The sequence below is a fragment of the Cydia fagiglandana genome, chromosome Z (assembly GCF_963556715.1).
Source record: "Cydia fagiglandana chromosome Z, ilCydFagi1.1, whole genome shotgun sequence".
Classification (NCBI taxonomy): domain Eukaryota; kingdom Metazoa; phylum Arthropoda; class Insecta; order Lepidoptera; family Tortricidae; genus Cydia; species Cydia fagiglandana.
The window spans coordinates 7558231-7580381 of NC_085959.1; the positions used below are offsets into that span (position 1 = coordinate 7558231).

The window sequence follows — 22151 nt, forward strand, 5'->3', positions numbered from 1 at the left end:
AAATTTGAGTGGGCCCTGATACATTAGATGACATGCCGACCAATCGGGTTAGAAGCCGATACTAATAATTTTTCATGCTGACTCTTTAACATGGCCAAGAAGAGTTGGATCCTGAACTTGGCACTTTTTGTTAGGTGGGTCGGAGTCCAGGCAACTTTGGGTGTAGATTAAAAAATCAATAATGTTTAACACTTTGACTACCGAGAACCCGCCTGGTAGGCACTCGTAATGTTTGCTCAGATGCCGGACAACCCGCCCAGCGGGTTCTTTTGTACGCAGATATAGACGACCGGTTTCTGGGGTAGTGCACCGTTTTTTGCCCGGTTGCGAAAGTGTTAACACTAACGGCCGTATTCGAACAATGCTTATAAGATACCACAGCGATACGATACCTATCTGCCAGTGTCAAAAGTTACGATCCTATAACGATGTATTGTTCAAATACGGCCGTAATACTAATGTACTTACTTTTTTACATGGAAATATTGAATTAACACATTCAGCGCCAGCCCGAGCTACGCGCTACGAGCGTGGCCGATAACACGGGAAAAACCGTATGTAGCGAAAAGCGCCTACGAACAGTGAACTCCCCTAGGCAGTCACTAGCACTGAATGTGTTAAACAAAATTATAATATCTTGTTTTCTTGTCTTGTAACATGGCAAACCTGCATGTACAGTCACCGCGCGCACTGGCCGGTTGTAAATAAAAAAGCTAAGGGTCTCGCCCGTCTTTTGTTTTTTATTCATAAATTTTTCCTTTGGAAATGTTGTTGGAGATAGCAATTCTGTAATTATTATTTTAATAATACTGTATGGTTATAATTAGTGATAAAGTTTAATACTAGGGCTGCCACTAATGCAGGTAAAGTTTGTATAATTGTATATATAGCATTAAGTTTAGGTTTATGTTGAAATTAAACCTAATCCAAGTCTTATTTGTATAATACATGTCACTGGTTCTTGTAACGGAATAAGGCTTGGGTTAGGTTTCGACTACAAGTCTAAGAACGTACGATTGTTCCAGCCCTTTCTTCTACCTTTAAATTGAAGAGCTGTTTATTACTGTTGCTGTTTATTATTTGGACGTTTGCTGCTGAAGCTTTTCTCTACCCACGGACCTCGCTGAGCCTGCGTTGCCAAAGCTGACTCCCGCAACCGCGGCCTCATAAAGTTGATCGTACGGTTCGACAAAGAATGGGATTCAAGAACGCTAAGGCCAGTGACGATATTTTATTGGTTTAGATTCAAGTACTGACAGAAACTAGTTTATTTTATTGTACCTACATATTTTCATATTATATTGTTTATTGCAAAGAACTTGGTTTTCTTTTACCGCTCTAGCTAGCCGGTTACATTGGCGCCCAAAGGGTTTTCTGTCAGTACGTGGGTCTTTAAAGACTTGGATTGGGTTATGTACATACTTGTAAATACTTTATGTGTTTGTACATACCTTATTAATTTTATTGTATATGCTGTTTTTTTTTTCGTAGTTTTTGTGTACTAATTAAGCATATAGTCATTAATAGACTTATTGGCGTTACCAAATTTGCAGTTTGCATTTTGCCGTTTTATTCGTATGCATATTAATATACCTAGCTAAGTATACACTTCTTATAGTATAACGTATACATAGTACATATTATGTACTATTTATTTGTATGTATGTCTGTATGTTTTTCTTGTAAATAGTCTGTTTTATTTGTACTTGCGTTATTTCATAGGGATCTAACATGGATTTGTCTAGTGTAAATGTAAATATGTTAAATAAGTCTGAACTTATTTACGAAATAAGTATCAGACAAGAAAAGCCTCTCGACACTGTTGTAGAACTGAGACAACAGTTGAGTAACTTGTTAATAAAATATGCGGATGAGGATTTGCTCTCTAGTTTTTCAGTCGCCGATGACTTGTCAGGCGCTGAAAAATCACTTTCCTTTATTGAGGATAAGATAGTATTATACGAAAGTACCGGTGACTCAAAACTTGTAAATAAAATTCAGGCCTATCTTGTACATATATACATGCGCCTTCAGCGTATTGATGCGGACACTGAGCAACATCGTAACACTTATAAAGGTCTCGTATCTAAATTCAGCGCGTTGAAAATGCGTTTTGATACAAAAAATGTTAACAACAGCGATTCTTCATCTTCATTTGTTACCGCGAGTTCTGACAAAGGTTCTGAGGGTAAACTTATTGTTCATTGTGACAGGGCGGTAACTAGCGAATTTCGGAAGTTTACATACGCGGGTGAAGGTTGTCCCCGTAGTTTTGTGCAGAAGGTTGAGGAATTTGCGATTTCTAGGAGCTTGCCTACTAGTACCTTATTAAAACATTCTTATGAAATATTTACGGATGCAGCACTTCACTGGTTCCGTGCCTACAAGGACAGTTTTTCCACCTGGGAAAGCTTAAAAGTAAAACTGTTTGATGATTTTGGTGTTCTGGATTATGACTATAAACTAATGCGTGAAATTCAGGACCGTACTCAGGGTAAGGATGAGTCGGTCGTTGCGTACTTTGCCGTTATGTCAGGTTTATTTGGCCGGCTCAGCTATACTATGCCGGAGACGGATAGGTTGCAAATTTTATTCAGAAATATCCGTCCTGAATACGATTGTATGGTAGCTCAAGCTGATATTAAAACTATTGAGCACTTGAAGGCTGTATGTAGGAAGTATGAGGCGTGCCTTGATCGCTCGAGGAACTTTAAGGAGCCTCCTACTGCCAGTCCATCGTCTTTGACTGATGATTTTGTATATAAACCTGTAAATAGTAAGTCGATAAATATAGTTAGTTCAAGTAAGCAGTTTTGTGTGCGCTGTAGAGTGAATGGCCATTCTTTGCGTTCATGTAAGGAACCGCGCAAGATAGTGTGCTTTAAATGCGGCCAAGATGGTTACCGCAGCACTGAATGTCCTCAATGTAACAAGTCTACTCGTACTACTAGTATGCCAAAAAACGAGTAAACGAGGATCAAAGATTGGATGTAAATAATAGTGATAAGTTTTCACGTCGCGAGTGGGAAGATTGGCTATCAGTTGTTCGTCTTTTCATGTTATCATGTAAAACATCTTTGATCCTCTTTGATGATCAAAATGATCACGATCGGCCGTATGTAAATATTAATGTAAATAATTTGTCTCTCTGCGGTCTCTTGGACAGTGGGAGTTCTCTTACTATACTTGGTAATAATTCTCACCATGTTTTACTAGAACAAGGTTTTGTTCTTAACACATCACACAAACTCTCTGTACGAGTTGCTAAAAAACAGAACGCTTCCGCTGACTCTATTGGTTACATTGACTTACCAGTATGTTTTGATAATAAATGTCTTAACATTACTGCACACGTTATCCCTGATATTTCGTCACATCTAATACTTGGTATTGATTTTTGGAAAGGATTTGACCTTTTACCTAAATGTGTTACACACGCTAAATTGATGCAACCTTCTAATTGCTCTACTTTAATTGCGAATAATGATACAAATACTACTAGTACTAATAAACAAGTTCTTCCTTTTGAAGACTTATCTCAAGAACAACAGGCTCAAGCGAATGATATTATATCGCGATTTCATGAAGCGTCGACGGAATCTAGTCCGCTCGGTCGCACGCATTTGATTGAGCATCGAATTGACACTGGTGAACATGAACCGATCAGGCAGAGATGTTATAGACTCTCTCCTGAAAAACAAAAGGTGTTGGTAGATGAAGTTGACAAGATGCTTGCTTTAGACATCATAGAACCGTGCGAAAGTCCGTGGTTGAGTCCTGTTCTTGTTACTCCTAAAAAGGATGGAAGCTGGAGATTCTGTTTGGATAGCAGAAAACTTAACTCAGTTACTAAAAAAGACGCATATAAGCTGCCTTTTATAAATGAAATACTAGACAATTTACGTGATGCAAAATATCTATCTAGCATTGATATTGCCAAGGCCTTTTGGGAAGTGCCTCTACGCGAAGAAGATAGGGATAAGACCGCGTTTTATGTAGCAGGCCGTGGCATGTATCGTTTTAAGGTCACTCCTTTCGGTCTTACGAATGCGCCAGCCACCCAGCAGCGTCTAATGGATATGCTATTTACTCCTGAATTTGAAAACCGCGTGTTTTGGTATTTAGATGATATTATTGTAATATCAAACAGTTTCGATGAACACATTTCTTTACTATCCCGAGTTTTAGACAAGTTAAAATTTGCTCAGCTTACAATTAATTATGAAAAATCTGCGTTCTTTCGACGTGAGTTGAAATATCTTGGTTATATTGTTGACCACAAAGGCTTAAGAACCGACCCTGAAAAAGTGAAGGCAATTCTTGATATTCCTGTTCCTACCACGAGACGTGAACTTAAAAAGTTTCTCGGTACGGCCAGCTGGTACAGGCGTTTTGTACCTAATTTCAGTACTTTGGCCGCTCCTCTTAATATGCTTACATCTACGGGAAAAAAGACTCCTCCATTTAAGTGGCATGAGGAGGCTAGCATTGCTTTTGACAATATAAAGCAAGCACTTGTGTCTAGTTCTGTTTTGGCTTGTCCTGATTTTTCTAAAACATTTTCTGTCCATTGTGATGCTTCAAATTACGGGATCGGTGCTATGCTGACACAAGATGAAGACGGTATTGAAATACCTATAGCTTATTTTAGCCGTTCCTTATCAAAACAACAACAAAATTATTCAATAACGGAACGTGAACTTTTGAGCGTTATTCTAGCATTAGAACACTGGCAATGTTATTTAGATAACGGTCAGAAATTCATTGTATATACTGACCATGCGGCTCTCAAATGGTTTTTAAGTTTAGACAACCCTACTGGGCGTTTGGCTCGTTGGAGCGTCCGTTTGTCTTCATTTAATTTTGAGATAAAACATAAAAAGGGTAAAGATCATGTGGTGCCTGATGCTTTATCGCGCTCAGTACCAGTCGATTTGGTTTATGTTCAGTCTAACGACGACTGGTTTAATAACCTCTTACAAGGTTGTCAGGACAACCCTTCTGAATTTCCTGACTACAAAGTTGTAAATAATAATTTGTACAGACTCAAGCGAACTAGTTCTTTTCTGACTTCTGAATATGATTGGAAACTGGTAATTCCAAAAGAAATGAGGCAAGATATTATCCATGAGAATCATTCACAGCCTACTGCTGGTCACTTTGGTATTTTTAAAACGCATAAAAGGATTTCTTTGCGTTATTTCTGGCCTGGCATGTACAGGGACATCAGTAAATATATAGCAAAATGTGAGACATGTTTAGCCTATAAGTACCAGAATCATCAAACTTTGGGGATGATGGGCAAACCAAAAGAGTGTTGCAGACCGTTTCAGTGTTTGTCTATCGACCTTGTTGGCACATTACCAATGACTCGTAAACAAAATCGGTACATTTTAGTTGTCAATTGCTGCTTTTCCAAATACTGTTTAATATTTCCAATTAAAAAGGCAACGTCTAATATAATTTGTAAAATTTTGGAAGATTTTGTATTCTTGGTACACGGTTTTCCACGGACTGTTATAATGGACAATGGTGCTCAGTTTATAAGTAATGATTTACAGGATCTTTTTAGTAAATATCAAATCCCTGAAGTACATTTTACTCCTAAATATTGCCCTCAAGTAAATTCTGTTGAGCGATACAATCGAACCTTAATGACAGCTGTTAGCTCTTTTGTAGAGAACGATCACAGAAATTGGGATCTTAATATTCCTAAAATCCAATTTGCTATGAACACCAGTGTTAATGAAGTAACTGGGTTCAGTCCAGCTTTTCTGGTGTACGGTAGAGAGCTTGTCCCTTGCGGGTCTTTCTATGGTGCCCCCAATTCAAGTGAAATCGATTATGACGACTTAATTTTTGCACCGCGTGATATATACGCTGAGAACTTAGGCCACTTGTCCCCTATTCTCGACAAAGTGCAGGCTGCAATTTGGGATGCACATGTAAAAAATTGTAAATATTATAATTTAAGGCGTAAACATGCAGAGTTTAATGAAGGCGATGTTGTTTGGCGTCGTAATTATCAGCTTAGTGATGCTGGTAAATATTTTACTGCAAAACTAGCGCCTAAATTTGTAAAATGTACTGTATTAAAAAAAGTATCTCCTCTTGTATATGAACTTGCCGATTCTAATGGGCGTGCCCTGGGTAGATGGCACATTAAGGATCTGAAATTGTAAATATTGTATAATATAGGTATTTTAAAGTTTTTTTTTTCTTTCTGGAATTTTCCTTCATGTTGTATTCTGGAAAATTCTCCTGGGCGCGAGGGGTACTGTAACATGGCAAACCTGCATGTACAGTCACCGCGCGCACTGGCCGGTTGTAAATAAAAAAGCTAAGGGTCTCGCCCGTCTTTTGTTTTTTATTCATAAATTTTTCCTTTGGAAATGTTGTTGGAGATAGCAATTCTGTAATTATTATTTTAATAATACTGTATGGTTATAATTAGTGATAAAGTTTAATACTAGGGCTGCCACTAATGCAGGTAAAGTTTGTATAATTGTATATATAGCATTAAGTTTAGGTTTATGTTGAAATTAAACCTAATCCAAGTCTTATTTGTATAATACATGTCACTGGTTCTTGTAACGGAATAAGGCTTGGGTTAGGTTTCGACTACAAGTCTAAGAACGTACGATTGTTCCAGCCCTTTCTTCTACCTTTAAATTGAAGAGCTGTTTATTACTGTTGCTGTTTATTATTTGGACGTTTGCTGCTGAAGCTTTTCTTTACCCACGGACCTCGCTGAGCCTGCGTTGCCAAAGCTGACTCCCGCAACCGCGGCCTCATAAAGTTGATCGTACGGTTCGACAAAGAATGGGATTCAAGAACGCTAAGGCCAGTGACGATATTTTATTGGTTTAGATTCAAGTACTGACAGAAACTAGTTTATTTTATTGTACCTACATATTTTCATATTATATTGTTTATTGCAAAGAACTTGGTTTTCTTTTACCGCTCTAGCTAGCCGGTTACAATTATTTCGGGAAGGAATTTAACAGAATATGTAAAAAGGGCTATTATTAGGGAAAGCATTAACCTGATATCGATTCGAAGTCGAATCGATAGGAACTAAAGGATCAAAATCAGCCATAAAATGTTTGCGCCCGCAGATGTTCAATTATCACGTAGCGGCCGGCATGAAGACCGTAGGCATATCAGCGGCCGGCGGCGTAGCCGAGGCGACCGTAGAGCAGCTCACGGACGGCTACACGCGCTACGACATGCACGAGCTCGACATCAACCGGTTCCTGGGTCTGCACAACAACAAGCGCTTCCTGAGGGACCGGATCAAAGAGGTGCCTGGTCAGTTCATACTTAAAATATTCTTGCCTACATTTGCTACGGCGTATTCGATACCAACGTAGAACACTCACGGACAGTTCTACTAATTTTTATACTCTACGAACGGCTAAAAGTGCTACAGCGTAGCCGATGCCACCGTAGATCAGCTCACGGACGGTTATTTTATCTACTTCTGATACTTTGAAAGAGGTGCTCACTCAATTCATACTTAGAAATAACATTCTGGTATTTTATTATATTGGTTGGTCTTAGCAGTGTAAGGCAGTAGAAAAACGAAGCAAGTTACATAAATCCTCAAAGAATCGTGATTAAGAAAACTATAATAGGGCCAATGAAATCTATGCGTTAAAATAAACACAATTTTGAAGTGATTTAAATTAGTTAAATAGCTAGTGCCTATCTACTGTCAAGTCAGAGATTCCTATTAAGCAATACAATTAAAACATCTTTGTTTTCACAGGGGTCCACTACGGCTTACCGTACCCGTTCCACGAGTTTCAAACCGGTCGAAATCTGCGCATGTCCCCCATATACCCCACACTACGAGACAACGGCGCCGTGTTCGGCCAGGTCATGGGCTACGAGCGGCCCGCGTGGTTCGAGCCCGTCGGTGAGTGTCAACTATATTACACCCACAAGCCTTTAGGCCTCGGCATCTACGAGACAACGAGGTCATGGGCTGCGAGCGGCCCGCGTGGTTCGAGCCCGTCGGTGAGTGTCAACTATATTACACCCACAAGCCTTTAGGCCTCGGCATCTACCAGACAACGGGGCCGTGTTCGGCCGAGTCATGGGCTACGAGCGGCCCGCGTGGTTCGAACCTGTCGGTGAGTGTCAACTATACTACACCTACAAGCCTTTAGGCCTCGGCATCTACGAGACAACGGGGCCGTGTACGGCCAGGTCATGGGCTACGAGCGGCCCGCGTGGTTCGAGCCCGTCGGTGAGTGTCAACTATATTACACCCACAAGAGGCCTCGGCATCTACGAGACAACGGCGCCGTGTTCGGCCAGGTCATGGGCTGCGAGCGGCCCGCGTGATTAAAGCCCGTCGGTGCCATATATTCCGTCCGAAGTTTCGCGCTGTGCCACATCTTTTATCCCATTCTAATTGCTAATTTAGTTTCTAATTAATTAAACTAAAAATTTAGATTAATACTGGAATACCTGAAACTGGAAAGGCGGTGAAGAAACAGCTCGCACGGCGTGTCCGATCTCGCGATACTTGGCCGTGCCTTTGTGCTAAATTCGTGACATCGGACGCTCGGTGCAGCTTACACTAGCTACCGGAGCGACGGCGATCCGAAGAATAATTATACATATTTAGTTTCACCGCACCAGCTTGTAAAGAATCTTCTTTAAAAACTGAGAAGGTTGCATTCTGTCCTCAGGGTTGACGTTGAATTTTGAGTTATTTCCTCATGTTGGCTAGTACAATTGACTTTTAAATAATTCTTTTGAATACACAATCCAAATGAGCACTTTAATTAGGATCTAATTCGTGATATTTTACTGTTAGTCTTCTCCTCGAGTTGGCTGGTGAGAAATTTTGACTTCTGAATATTTTTATTATTGCATAGAAAGCATATATGCATACATGCACATAATAATTCTTTATATGTTTTCTCGGCTTTTAAACAAGACATTACAAATTTAATTGTCTTTAAATAATACAATTATGATCACAATATACATTGTGCAGAAAAATCACCCGACGACACGCTAAAACCTCGTCCGTTCAAGATCGCCTACACGATGACGTTCGGCAAGCCGCACTGGTTCGACACAGTGCAGCGCGAGTATTGGGCCTGCAGGGAGGCCGTGGGCCTCGCGGATTACTCCTCATTCACGAAGATAGACCTGCAGGTAATGTGACACACACGCTATGACAAACCGCTCTGTATCGATACAGTGCAGCGCGAGTACTGGGCCTGCAGGGAGGCCGTGGGCCTCGTGGATTACTCCTCGTTCACCGAGATAGACCTGCAGGTAATGTGACACACACGCTATGACAAACCGCTCTGTATCGATACAGTGCAGCGCGAGTACTGGGCCTGCAGGGAGGCCGTGGGCCTCGTGGATTACTCCTCGTTCACCAAGATAGACCTGCAGGTAATGTGACACACACGCTATGACAAACCGCACTGTATCGATACAGTTCAGCGCGAGTACTGGGCCTGCAGAGAAGCCGTGGGCCTCGCGGATTACTCTTCGTTCACCAAGATAGACCTGCAGGTAATGTGACACACACACTATGACAAACCGCACTGGTTCGACACAGTGCAGCGCGAGTACTGGGCCTGCAGGGAGGCCATGGGCCTCGCGGATTACTCCTCATTCACGAAGATAGACCTGCATGTAATGTGACACACACACACCACCCTAAATGAAAAAAAAAACAGGCTTAACAAAATTTGACGCTCATATGCATCATCGACATTACCACTTGTTTTATGGTTTGTTCAACAGTCGAAAGGGCGCGAGGTCGTCGACCTGCTCCAATACCTGTGCTCCAACGACGTGGACGTGCCCGTCGGCTCCATCATACACACGGGCATGCAGAACGAGAGGGGCGGGTACGAGAACGACTGCAGCCTAGCCAGGATATCGGACAACCAGTGAGTGAATTACTGCATTAAAACTATTCTCTCCGTACATTAATGTGGCGCCGCTCTAGCGGATGTGGTATTACTGATACTGGAATTGCTTATGTGATAGTTGGCAGCTTTCAAATAGTACCACAGAATAAATAATGGTACTAGGTACAGAAGACTCACTCTCTAACAAAACGCGTCTGTTACGATCAGCACAGATATGGCTTTCCCCAAAATTGGTGTGGAACGGATGTACTTTTAGCTACCTGTACTGTAGCAAAGCGACGAAATCGCGGAGTGAGCAACGCCTGATAGTACGAAGATGTCGTCCCATGAAAGTTCATGTTTTCACCATTCCCCCTCCAACAATTACGCACTTAGCCAATTTCAAACTTGACATACACTCCAAGACTCGGAAACCGGTTAAATTTCCAAACCGTTATCTTGTACTTGACGCAAAACCTTTTAATTTGGGTTTCGCTCGAAAACCGTTATTTTTAAACCGGTTCTTTGAAGAAAATGTATATAAAGTTCTTGTCTAATGTGTTTTAGAACAATAAACACCGGTTTCTTCCTATGTCGGTGTCTATCGCCGTCGAATAAACCGGTTTATTTAGGTTACATTAAAGTTCTTAAAAAGTTCGCGTTATTGTTAAGGTTCGGAGGAAAACCTAAATAAACCGGTAAATACCGGTATTTTATAAACCGAGTCCTAGATAAACTCTCCTTTGATTCATTTTCAGCAAATTCTTTATTCATATATGGTACAAAAACAACTCAAAAAACAATAAATAAAAATAACCTAAAATTAAACTATATTTCAGCTACATGATGATAGCCCCGACAATCCAACAAACCCGGTGCAAGGTGTGGATAAAGCGTCACCTGCCGCGCGACGGCTCCGTGACGCTCTCCGACGTGACGCCGATGTACACCGCCATCTGCGTCATGGGGCCCTTCACCAGGAACCTCATGTCCGAGCTCACCGACACCGATCTCTCGCCAAGCAACTTCCCCTTCTTCACGTTTAAGGTAAATAAATAAATAAATAAATACATCACTGGCTCAGTGACCCAAAGAGGATCTTGGCCTCTGACACAAGGGAGCGCCATTCTGCCCTATTCTGCGCCACTTCACGCCAGTTGGGTATTCCGAGGGCGGACAGGTCTTTGTAAATAAATAAATAATAAATAAATATTATAGGACATTCTTACACAGATTGACTAAGTCCCACAGTAAGCTCATGAAGGCTTGTGTTGTGGGTACTTAGACAACGATAAATATAATATATAAATACTTCAATACATAGAAAACAACCATGACTCAGGAACAAATATCGGTGTCATTACAAAAATAAATGCCTGGGATTCTAACCCAGGACCATCGGCTTCACAGGCAGGGTCACTACCCACTGGGCCAAACCGGTCGTCAAAACCGGTATGATGCCTATGTGACTCATTGAGCGAAAAATGAGTTTACAGTAGAACCTCGATCTGTAAATTATATGTACACCCCAGACCAAAAGTATGTAAACAAGCTTATATATCTCAATAAAAAGAACTGATTTTCATTGTCACCCGAGTTTTCCTCGCCAGGCTTGGGATGAACCCAGAGGAAAATCACGGACATTTCATCATCATCATTCATTTCGGCCTATATACGTCCCACTGCTGAGCACAGGCCTCCTCTCATGCGCGAGAGGGCTTGGGCTATAGTTCCCACGCTAGCCCAATGCGGATTGGGGACTTCACATACATCTTTGAATTTCTTCGCAAATATATGCAGGTTTCCTCACGATGTTTTCCTTCACCGAAAATCTAGTGGTAAATATCAAATGATATTTCGTACATAAGTTCCGAAAAACTCATTGGTACGAGCCGGGATTTGAACCCGCGACCTCCGGATTGAAAGTCGGGTGTCATATCCACTCGGCCACCACTGCTTCACGGACATTTAAAGTTTTTAAAATAACTAATAAACCTTGCAAATCCAACTCTGCCAAAATATATTAGTGACATAAAAAAGATGGATTTTTACTACTCATTGACAATTAGAAAACAAAATAGTAAAAATGATAATAGGTAGGTATATTGTTTTAATACATATGGTGTATTTTTAATCATGTGGTATGGCGTAATTAATGTAAGTTTTTGGTTAACAATATACAATAATAATAATAGAATCATGGGATATTACAGAGAAAAACGTTTATTCCATACTTTGGGCTTGGGGTGGATATACTCAAGGCTCGGAACCGGTTTTTTTATTCATACAATAATTACCAGTATTATTACGTTCTTTTTCGTTCTTTGGTTTATTATTTTATTTCTAATGGGACAATATAATAATACGAAGTTGTCAATAAATACATGATTCAGTCCCACGTAAACACCATAAAATGATTAAAAATATTGAGCTAAAAAAAACCAGTTCCGAGCCGGATATACTATACTATTATTTCAAAAACGTTTGTTGTCAGGAGTTGGACGTGGGTCTGGCGAACGGCATTAGAGCCATGAATCTCACTCACACCGGCGAGCTGGGCTACGTCCTCTACATACCTAACGAGGTAAGGAAAACTGTATGAGACGGTACGGACTGTGGTGACATGCCGTGTACGACAGCCGTAGCGAATTTTATAAGTTTCTTTTATACTGTGAGAAAGAATTAAAACAAATTTCCATGTACGTTTTTCTCCATAAATCAATATACATAAACTGCACGTTTTTTTTATGTGTTTATCATTGATTTTCAGATTGGAGTTTTTTTATGGGTCTAATAATTAAGCTCAAAAATAATTATTGAATTAAAAAGCTGAAAAAATATGCACGAAATCGAATGCGTTGGTACGGGACGGCCCGTTTCACACTACTGATTTTTTTGGTTATTCCCACTAGTTACCAACTTACCATAAAGTTCTTACCAGTGGTAACTACTGGGAATTTTTTTAGTATTGAACTCTACCAAAATTTTGGTGGTAACTACTGGGAAAAAAAAAATCCCACCTTTTACCAGTGGTAACTACTGGGAGTAAAATTCCCAGTAGTGACCACCAAGCCGAGTTAGTAAAAGTGGTAAAAGGTGGGAAAAAAATCCCAGTAGTTATCACTGGTAAGAACTTAGCGGTAACTAGTGGGAATAACCCAAAAAAATCAGTAGTGTGAAACGGGCCGTCCCGTACAAACGCATTCGATATTGTGGATATTTTTTAACGTGGTAACGAGTGGGAATAACCCATTTTTTTCGAAAGACAAAACTAAAAACATTGCCACACTTGTTCAGTTCGCGCTGCACGTGTACCAGCGCATCATGGCGGCCGGGGCCAAGTATGGCATCAGCCACGTGGGGTACTACGCGTCGCGCGCGCTCCGCGTGGAGAAGTTCTTCGCGTTCTGGGGCCAGGACCTGGACACCACCACCACGCCACTAGAGTGCGGGAGGACTTGGCGCGTCAAGTTCCAGGTCTAACAATAGTTATTTGTTTTTACAAGGGGGCAAAGTTGACTTTGATCCTTGTTCTATTATACTGTTTTTGTTATTTTTTGCATTCTTTTTTTTTTTAGCTTGAATAATATTTTGAAACAATAATTTGTGTCAACACTAAGATTTTTTATTTTCCTCATAGTTGATATGAAAAGCAGTATGTGTGATACGGTATCAAAATTATTTCGTCTTGGGCGTTAACACTTGAATCCCTCATTACGCCCAGGATTCTACTTTAGAATCCCTTGTAACACAAACTACTATTGCTTTTTTGCAACGACCACGATATTTTTGCAAAAAAACCCTCAACTGATACATTTTGAATACAGAAAGACATCCCGTTCATCGGTCGCGCGGCGCTCGAGCGCCAACGGTCGGAAGGCATCCGCCGGCAATACGTGCAGCTGCTCCTGACGGATCACGAGCACGAGCTGGACCCGTGGTGCTGGGGCGGCGAGCCCATCTACCGCGACGGCGCGCAGTGCGGCTCCACCACCACCACCAGCCACGGGTTCACCTTCAAGAAACAGGTACACTCACCACACCATCATCGTCAATCACCACAGGATCTCAGATCATCACAGGATCTTTGCAGATGATAGTTGCAGCGACTAAAGAAAGTATTTTGAGGAGGTAGTCTACAGCCTACATCGACTGCGATGACTGTATAGACCAATGGCCGATCGGCACTTCTTGCCGTATCGATCACAGACGTGTCTTGACTCCTGGGGTGGTCCAGCAGCTCTGCGATTTCGTTTCTGCCTGAGTTGGTCCAGCCAGAGCTCGTCATGCTTTGCCATGCCTTCCCGCAGTTTACGATGCTACTCCGGTCTCGTCTCCGCGCGTTACACCGCATTGTTAGAAATACGAATGGTTTATTCGCAGTAATATGGTTACAATAGTGGTCTTAAGTAGGTACAAAATTGTTCTACATATTACGCCTTTTCTTGCGTGCGAATATCAAATGAAAAACTTAACTAATATATTACAGAGTACTAGTTTATTGAGTAAAATACTCTATGAGTAAGCCATTGGTGGAGCTGAGCTTTGAATTTATTCAAGGGCAAGTTACTTACGCCATGGGGGTGTTATGCCATTAAGGGGCCCACTCGTTACCAGTTCGCCGGACGATGTCAGCCTGTCAGTTAAACGCAAAGGAGTATTCCGCGGGCTGTCCCGTACAAACGCATTTTATTTCCTGTGTTGCGACTTTTTTCGGCATTTAAAGCAGGCGATTATTTTTCTGTGCATATTTTTGACTATTTGTCATAGAAAAGGAAACTCTTATTCTATTTAATTTACAGGAGTACTGACGTAATATGTAGTGAGCGCAACTGAAATAAGAGGTGGCGCTCCCACACTAAATTTGTACGGGAGCGCTTATGGGTGGTGACCTCGATTCTCTTATATCCATGCACCGTAGTTGAGGTGTTCTGTGGTCTAAATAATTACGTAATCGACTGCTTTGCCTTTAGGTGTGTCTCGGCTTCGTCCAGAATCTGGACGAAAATGGCGTCGCGCAACGCGTCACCAACGACTACGTGCTCAGCGGACATTACGAAGTTGACATAGCCGGGATCAGGTAAACACCTCTTATAATTATTAGAGTTTCGGCAAAAAACTGATTAGATCGGAGAAGGGCGAGACGAAACTTAAAATCCTCAAAAACCCCTCACGTAATGGTCGCCCCCATAAATAATCTGTGCTATGGGACTGTCCATAAATTGCGTCATCGATTTTTTACGAGTTTTGACCGACCCCCCCCCCATTTTATTTTAATTGATTTATGGTTCAAGACATAATAAATTCTCACTTTCGTAGTCTCTTGTCAGGCGTGGCTCACTCCGCGATTTTGTCACGTCGCTACAAGTACCGCCCACACCAAGTTTGGTGTCTAGCTGCAGTAGTTGCCGCACACTTGTGCACAAATCACGCGAGTATCGATAGGGGGGGGGGGGGTCGCGAAAAAATCACGACAGATCACGGTGGGGGAGGAGGGTATAAGGAGACCTCACGTGTATTCTACAGTGAACGAAACTAAGAAAAAACTGAGTAGATACTTTTTCTCGGTTTCGTTAAACATAAATCTTCACTACGCTCTTCAAAATAGCGAGTCTATTTTACGAAATTTTGGAGCGAGTGGCCGTGACCCGTCGGATAGAAAAATTTCAATAAAATACACGTGAGGTTATGTATTGGGGTAGCCAAAAACCTCAACCAAATATCACCAGGGGAAGGGAGGGGTCAAAAGTAGCCGGAAACACCTCGCGTGATTTGTGCACAACCCCCTACGGAACGGACGCGTGCTCGCGTTTGGCGCAAGTAATAGACGCGTTTTATTAGAGTGTGAAAATTCTGTACCTAGAACAATTATTTATTTTATTCTGGGCTCTTGTGTAGAGTTCCCCACATTAACCAAACTGTTGTTCACACAGATACGCAGCGAAAGTGAATCTGCATTCGCCCAACTTGCCGACCAAGTACCCGGATAAAGAGCGGGACGTGTACCAGGCGACCAGGAAACACGACCAGCACCTGGGCAGGCACTACCAGCCCTAGTTTTCCAAAATATGCTGTTAAAACTTTATAAAACTTTCCCGAGAATTGTACTTTTAACACATTCACTGCCCCCGATGCACATGTGCGTCCACCGTCTTACAAGTTTGTTCCTAGGCCACGCCCCCTGGCAGTGAATGCGTTAAAAAGGTAAGCAAGGCTTGGAACCGGTTTTTTCTTCATAAAATAAATACCGGTATTATTACGTTCTTTTTCGTTCTTTGGGGTTTTATTTCAATTTTAATAGAACAATGTAATAATACGAAGTTGTTACCTAAATACATGATTTAGTCCTATGTAAAGAGAATAAAATATTTAAAAATATCGGGCCGTATCGGGGTTTAGAAAAAAAACCGGTACTAAGCTTTGAAGGTAGGTTCCTTTAGATTCGCGTAGGACGTGAGAAAATTAAGCTTCCGTGTTAAGGTTGTTTAGTAATTTGAAAACTTTCGGTATTTAAAGTTAGTATTTGTACATAATGTACATGGCTGTCGAGTTTAATACCTAAAAGCGGAGAAGGCTAGAGTCCGACCAAGACAACTCTGCATGGCTTTGCAATGACATTTAGCTAATAATCGTTTGTCCTCATCTGTCATTTTGACTTATGTATTTGTAAGAAAGGGATAAAACATAATTTAACTAAATCAGGCTCGTACAGTTTTATGAATAAGGGGATTCTAATGTATATAATCATTCTTTGATATGTATATTATCATTATAATAGAATTATATAAATATAAATAATATATAAATGACGCCAAGCGTCAATCTTGCCTTATTATGGACTAGCTCAATTTTTGAATTGTATTATTAGTTGAAATTAAGCAATAATAAGCCAATTATGAGTAGGTAAGTGTCAATTTTATAAGTGATTCTGATTAATAAATGTTAGATAAAAAAATTGTTTTATTTTTATTAACTCTCTATTCGACACAAAACCGGACATGTGCGAGTCGGACTCGTCCACCGAGGGTTCCGTACTTTTTAGTATGTTTGTTTGTTATAGCAACAACAGAAATACATTATCGGTGAAAATTTCAACAGTCTAGCTGTCATGGTTCATGAGCCTGGTGACAGACAGACAGACGGGCGGACAGCGGAGTATTAATAGTAATAGGGTCCTGTTTTTACCCCTTGGTTACGGAAGCCTAAAAAGCACTGCTTGAAAATCCACATTCATTTAAAAGATTTCCCTTATCATACATGACCAGATTTTTTCGTGTCCACACTAGTAATCAAACCATAATGACCGAATAAGTGTTCCGTGGACAAAGTTTTGTACGGAACACTAAAAATTAATGATTTATCGCAATAATAACATTTTCGCAGATAATAAATAATGATACGGCCCGCAGGTCGCATTCGATCCGCAAAAAGAAAGCGGAGGCCAGAGCCCAGAAGACCTACCGCGAACCACGTTCGACGTTTTGCCTCTCTGTCGCACTTGTAGATTCTTACGTAAGTATAACAGGGAGGCAACATGTCGAGCGTGGTTCGCGGTAGGCCCTCTGGCTGCGGCCCCCGGATTCAAGTTTAGATACCCTGTTATTTGCATATCTATCTTAATATAATATGGCTCTAGCGACTCTTCTTTGGACGGCCAATGAAGGCAAGCCAGAGCTGAGAGTCCTGCGGGTCCCCTTGGGGCCGGCTCCGACCGACGAAGACACGCCGGAGACCCTAACCGATTCTCGGGAGCACTCGGGTCCGTGGGGTCGTTACTCCCCAACAGCTCGCCACAAGCTGCCAAGTAAGTTTATTAATAGTTTTTGCAAATTAACAAAAGAATGGTGGATGAATAAAATTACGCAGTAAGCTCGATTTCGCCTTCATTTTAATTTCGATCGGCTCTCTACTCACTTTGTTAATAAATCAACGTCATTTCGTTTTAGTCTTACTTTAAACTTTTAATGGGTTAAAAATTTAATGGTAGAAAACGGAGGGAGCAGGGGGCCGATTTTTGAAATTCGACCACTGGATTTCGTGTATTTTGTTAAATGATATCTCCACTACTAGGCGTTTAAATTCTACTAATAGAATTGAAATCGAGTGGTCAATACCACTAGATTCCAAAATTCGATCGCTCGTATTTCAAAAATTAGCATTTCGCCGTTTTCCACCGATTTTCGAATGACGAAATCGAGTGATCGAAATTCAAAAATCGGCCCCCAGGTGATAATATTAAATTTTAAATGGCGCTGACAGATTCATGAATACAAGACGTCTTGTTATTTGTATTCTCCCTACGGTTTCGTTCTCTTTGATGTCTACGGGGCAACGTAGTATTGATGTTTTACTAAAATCTTTTACAATCGAATCCAATACTGACTAGCAGCGATCCTGTTATAGTCCGGTAAACATTCCGTCGGGCCCGCGGCCGATATCACCGGCTGCGCGTTGTAGATCATCTTGAAGGCTAAATCCTTCAGCTCATACGTCTCCATGATGTCCACGGCCCGTCCGTAATCCTTCAGTGACGGCCGCATGCCCCTATACAAGAGCTCTTTACCCATAGAAACGCTCGAGTTGTAAGCGCCAGCTCGTTCTTTAAACAGCTCCAACTTCGTCGCCCGCTTCGCGCGCTTAGCGTCGCTATTCTTCAACGAGCAACACATATATTTCAAAACATCCTGCCAATTGTGTAAGAAATCTTCCGAGTCCATCTTATCGCACACGAAGTAAACTCCCCAAAGACCGACGTCACCAAAAGTTATGTAGAAGCTCTCGAAACTATTGCAGAGTTCCGTGTCAACGCAACGCATGGCGAGCTCCGGCCACGCCCCGAACATAGAGTCCGACTTACTCCAAGATCCGATTACATTTTTAAGTACTCGCATAGCAACGTAATCATCGCTTAAAAAACCAGGTGCTTCAAAAGCCACTGCCACATGAACGAATTCTTTAGAATCGTCACGGAAAATGATAGAAGAGCCTGTGTATCTTCTGCCGCCACGGTCGGAGTCCGGACAGGTCGTTGGCATGCAATTAAGCATGTTACATACGTCGGCGAGTATGCACCCGTTTTGAACGGGAGCAGAGCTTGCGAACGCCAGTCTCCAAGGCTGGTAGTGAGCGCACATGTACGTCTGAGCCATGCAGCCATCAAATCGGGCTATATTCGTCAACGACCCGACCACCTTCTGGCTGAGACTCGTACCTTGAAACGCTGACTGTATCAAGTTCTCAAAAACGATTGTTTTGAAATTCCTGTCTCCGTCTTGCAGCTCTAGGCACATATTGTCTTTTTCTCGTTCGACCTCGCAGTCGTCCAATTGCAATTGGTTGACTATTCCGCACAGAAGGAGAGTAGCAGTCTGGATCCATTCGGGATTACATGTGATGGTGAATCTTTGGTACTCCTGGGTAGTTTGAGCGTCCAGGCGCGAGCCGGAAGCGTAGTAGAAGTTTTCTACAGAGCATTTGGGCCTGCAAGTTGAACCTTTGAAAGCCATGTGTTCTATAAAGTGGTTTATTCCATTGTATTCACGATTCTCGTAACGCGGGCCTGTCTGGATGAAGAGGGAAATGCAGGCGAGAGGAAAACACGTTTGCTCAGTGCATACTATAATCCCATTGTCGGTAGTCGCCATTACAGTCTCAGGCTCGTAATAATCTGCAGGAATTGGACATTCTGCATAACGTTTGCTTGAGAATATCAGCCGATGTACTTTTAAAAGGTTTCTAGCAATCCTGTTCATTGTTTCAAAATAAAGATTATAAGTTTTTCGGATACTGACAATAAAATGTCAATGTTTAAATCAAAGAGTAATTTTTTAATCATTTATTTGGAGCATAAGAGTAAAGCATGGAGTATAGATTTGGTATAGATAAAGTAAAAAGTATAAAATACGAGTTTCTTTGGTCGTGATAGAAGTAGGTACTACATTCTTTGGGTCTAATACTTCGTGATCATAAATATATAAATAAAAAAAATAACACTAATCTATGGAACTTGTACAATACCTGACAGAAAACATTGTTAAAAGCTCATAAGCCAACTATTTTTTTAAATATCACAGCATAATGCAAAGATTACTACGCCACCATTTAATTCCCACGCTTTCTTTTACTCGCCAATATCGCTATCCAACTACCTTCCTCCAGTACCTTCGAAACCAGCCCAAGCCCCAACATACTCAGCTTCTTAATGGTGTGAATGTTGTGACACTGCAGACAGAGGGATGTAAAGCATGTGTGGGTATATTTGCGGATATTGGGTCGCGGTACGAGTTGGAATTCGAAAATGGCATAGCACACCTGTTCGAGCATATCGTTTTTAAGACTACGAAGTGTACGTCGAGGGTGAATTTGAGGAGGAAGATTAATGCTTTAGGTTTGGTATTTACAATCATATATTCATAACGTATGCGCACAGAATAAATGATAGTACTAGGTACAGAAGACTCGCTCTCTAACAAAACGCGTCTGTCTCGATCAGCACAGATATGGCCGCTAGGTGGCGACAGCGCCACGCGCGGCTTATGGCTTTCCCCAAAATTGGGGTAGAACGGATGTACTTTTAGCTACCTGTAGCAAAACGACGAAATCGCGGAGTGAGCCACGCCGGCTAGGTCACTTCGGCAAGCCCGTGGGGATTGTAGGAGGACCATGCGATTCTGGATTGTGTATTTTGACGTGCAGCTAGAGCATAGGCAAACGGATAATTAGCGTCATTTTTAAACTAAAATTAAACTATTACACACCCACCTTTTAGTTTCTGTAAAATTAGAATTCCTTCAAGTTTTGAGAACATGAAAATGTAGAGCTAAAATCTAATTTGCTTGCGCTAAATAATCGTAATTTTCCAGGCATAAAATTACACGCGTTCACAACTCGAGAGATGGTAGGCTATTACGCCTACTGCCTGCCGGAGAACGTAGGCGACGCCGTCACCATCCTGTCCGAGTGCGTCATTAACAACGCCCTCGCGGACAACGACATCTGCTGCGAGAAACTCACCATCTACGAGGAAATCATCAAACAAGACACGGACCCTAAATCCTTAGTGTTCGACTACCTACATTCCACCGCTTTCCAAGGCACCGGGCTAGCCAACACTGTACTCGGCACCACAAGAAATCTTTACAACATAGACCGGGCCCTAACAAGCCAGTATTTGCTTAGAATCATGCATCCGTGTAGATTCTGCTTATGTGCTGTAGGCGCTGTGTGTCATGAGCCGATAGTCCAGCTGGCGAGCAATTTTTTTTGTTGGTCCGTACCAAGTACCTGTACGGAAACACTGTACAGATATACCGGGTCGGATGTACGCTACAGGAACGACGCAATGCCAAAAGCGTACGTAGCTTACGCCTTAGAAGGTCCAGCGTTTACTAACATTGATACGGTGTTTATGGACTTGGCTGCGACTTTGATAGGTGGTTGGGATAAAACACAAGTCGGAGACCAAAATCATGGAGTGAGTGTGGCTAGGAGAGCTTCGCTAGGCGACTTCTGCGATTCTTACAAATCGTTCAACATAAAGTATAAGGACACTTCGCTTTGGGGTGTTCAGTTTATATCCTCTACGTTGCAACTGGAAGACATGATTTACACCCTTCAGGACTCCTTGCTCGGTATATGCACGATAGTTACTGAAGGCGAATTGGAGAGAGCTAAAGAGCAATTGAAGAGTAAGATACTATACGAAAACGCGACTTGCTACGGCGCAGCGAAAGACTTGGCGACTCACATGTTGTACAAAGGTTGTCACTGGCAAGCGATACCGGACAGGTTGGAATTTATTGACAAGATATCAATGGAGGACTTCAAGAGTACGCTGTATGACTATATTTACAATAAATGCCCGGTCATCTCGGCAGTGGGCCCCACAGAAGGTTTGCCAGATTATACACGGATTAGAGGTGGCCAATACTGGCTTAGACTTTAACATTAGCATTGTGCCTTCTGTACGGCTACCATCAGTTTGGCATTGACATAAACGCTATCGTGAACGTAATTTACTTTCCATGCATCTCGCTCGTACTGACATGTTCGTGCGAAAGAGATATATATAAAGTAAATTACGTTCACGATAGCGTTTATGTCAATGCCAAACTGATGGTAACCGTACAGCTCTTTAACGCAGTATCTTGGTACGTTTTACAATTGTTTTGGTGAATGACAAAAGGGTTCTCCCTTAATATGCGGAACGAAATTATTCTATTATATCGGCATTTGACCACATGAAAAAAACTGTAAAAAGTC

At 41.7% G+C, this 22151-nt stretch overlaps 3 protein-coding genes across 6 annotated transcripts in view; 2 read left to right on the forward strand and 1 right to left on the reverse strand.

The window, feature by feature from the left end:
• The window catches only part of LOC134678727 (pyruvate dehydrogenase phosphatase regulatory subunit, mitochondrial), a 31200-nt gene extending 14370 nt beyond the window's left edge, over positions 1-16830 (forward strand). For 2 of the 3 annotated variants that reach the window (XM_063537394.1, XM_063537396.1), the window contains 10 exons: positions 7119-7311; positions 7772-7921; positions 9014-9177; positions 9781-9929; positions 10730-10937; positions 12385-12474; positions 13188-13367; positions 13718-13918; positions 14864-14970; positions 15824-16830. In XM_063537394.1, the coding sequence (XP_063393464.1) occupies positions 7119-7311; positions 7772-7921; positions 9014-9177; positions 9781-9929; positions 10730-10937; positions 12385-12474; positions 13188-13367; positions 13718-13918; positions 14864-14970; positions 15824-15947 (1566 nt within the window). In that variant the 3' untranslated portion in view covers positions 15948-16830. The remainder of the gene's footprint in view (positions 1-7118; positions 7312-7771; positions 7922-9013; positions 9178-9780; positions 9930-10729; positions 10938-12384; positions 12475-13187; positions 13368-13717; positions 13919-14863; positions 14971-15823) is intronic. The other variant, XM_063537395.1, reaches the window with a different exon arrangement.
• A 1420-nt stretch (positions 16831-18250) lies between these two features.
• LOC134679059 (cytochrome b-c1 complex subunit 1, mitochondrial-like) lies at positions 18251-19642 on the reverse strand. The gene has a single exon (XM_063537898.1). It carries the CDS (start codon positions 19640-19642, stop codon positions 18251-18253), a length of 1392 nt encoding a protein of 463 aa, XP_063393968.1.
• Positions 19643-19920: 278 nt separating this feature from the next.
• Positions 19921-21848, forward strand: LOC134678505 (cytochrome b-c1 complex subunit 1, mitochondrial-like). 2 transcript variants are annotated; one of them, XM_063537079.1, is made up of 2 exons: positions 19921-20277; positions 20753-21848. In XM_063537079.1, the coding sequence occupies exons 1-2, from the start codon at positions 19968-19970 to the stop codon at positions 21832-21834; spliced, it is 1392 nt and encodes a 463-aa protein (XP_063393149.1). In that variant the 5' UTR covers positions 19921-19967; the 3' UTR covers positions 21835-21848. The 2 variants fall into 2 exon arrangements, with proteins under 2 accessions (XP_063393149.1, XP_063393150.1); XM_063537080.1 differs by having other exon boundaries at positions 20124-20246.
• The last annotated feature ends 303 nt before the right edge of the window (positions 21849-22151 follow it).

Excerpts from the sequence above, each read along its gene's own strand:
- LOC134679059 (XM_063537898.1), bottom strand. The coding sequence starts at position 19,642 with ATGAACAGGATTGCTAGAAACCTTTTAAAAGTACATCGGCTGATATTC.
- LOC134678505 (XM_063537079.1), top strand. The coding sequence starts at position 19,968 with ATGCAAAGATTACTACGCCACCATTTAATTCCCACGCTTTCTTTTACT. Across the intron at positions 20,278-20,752 it reads GAGGAAGATTAATGCTTTAG|GCATAAAATTACACGCGTTC; the intron begins GTTTGGTATTTA and ends GTAATTTTCCAG.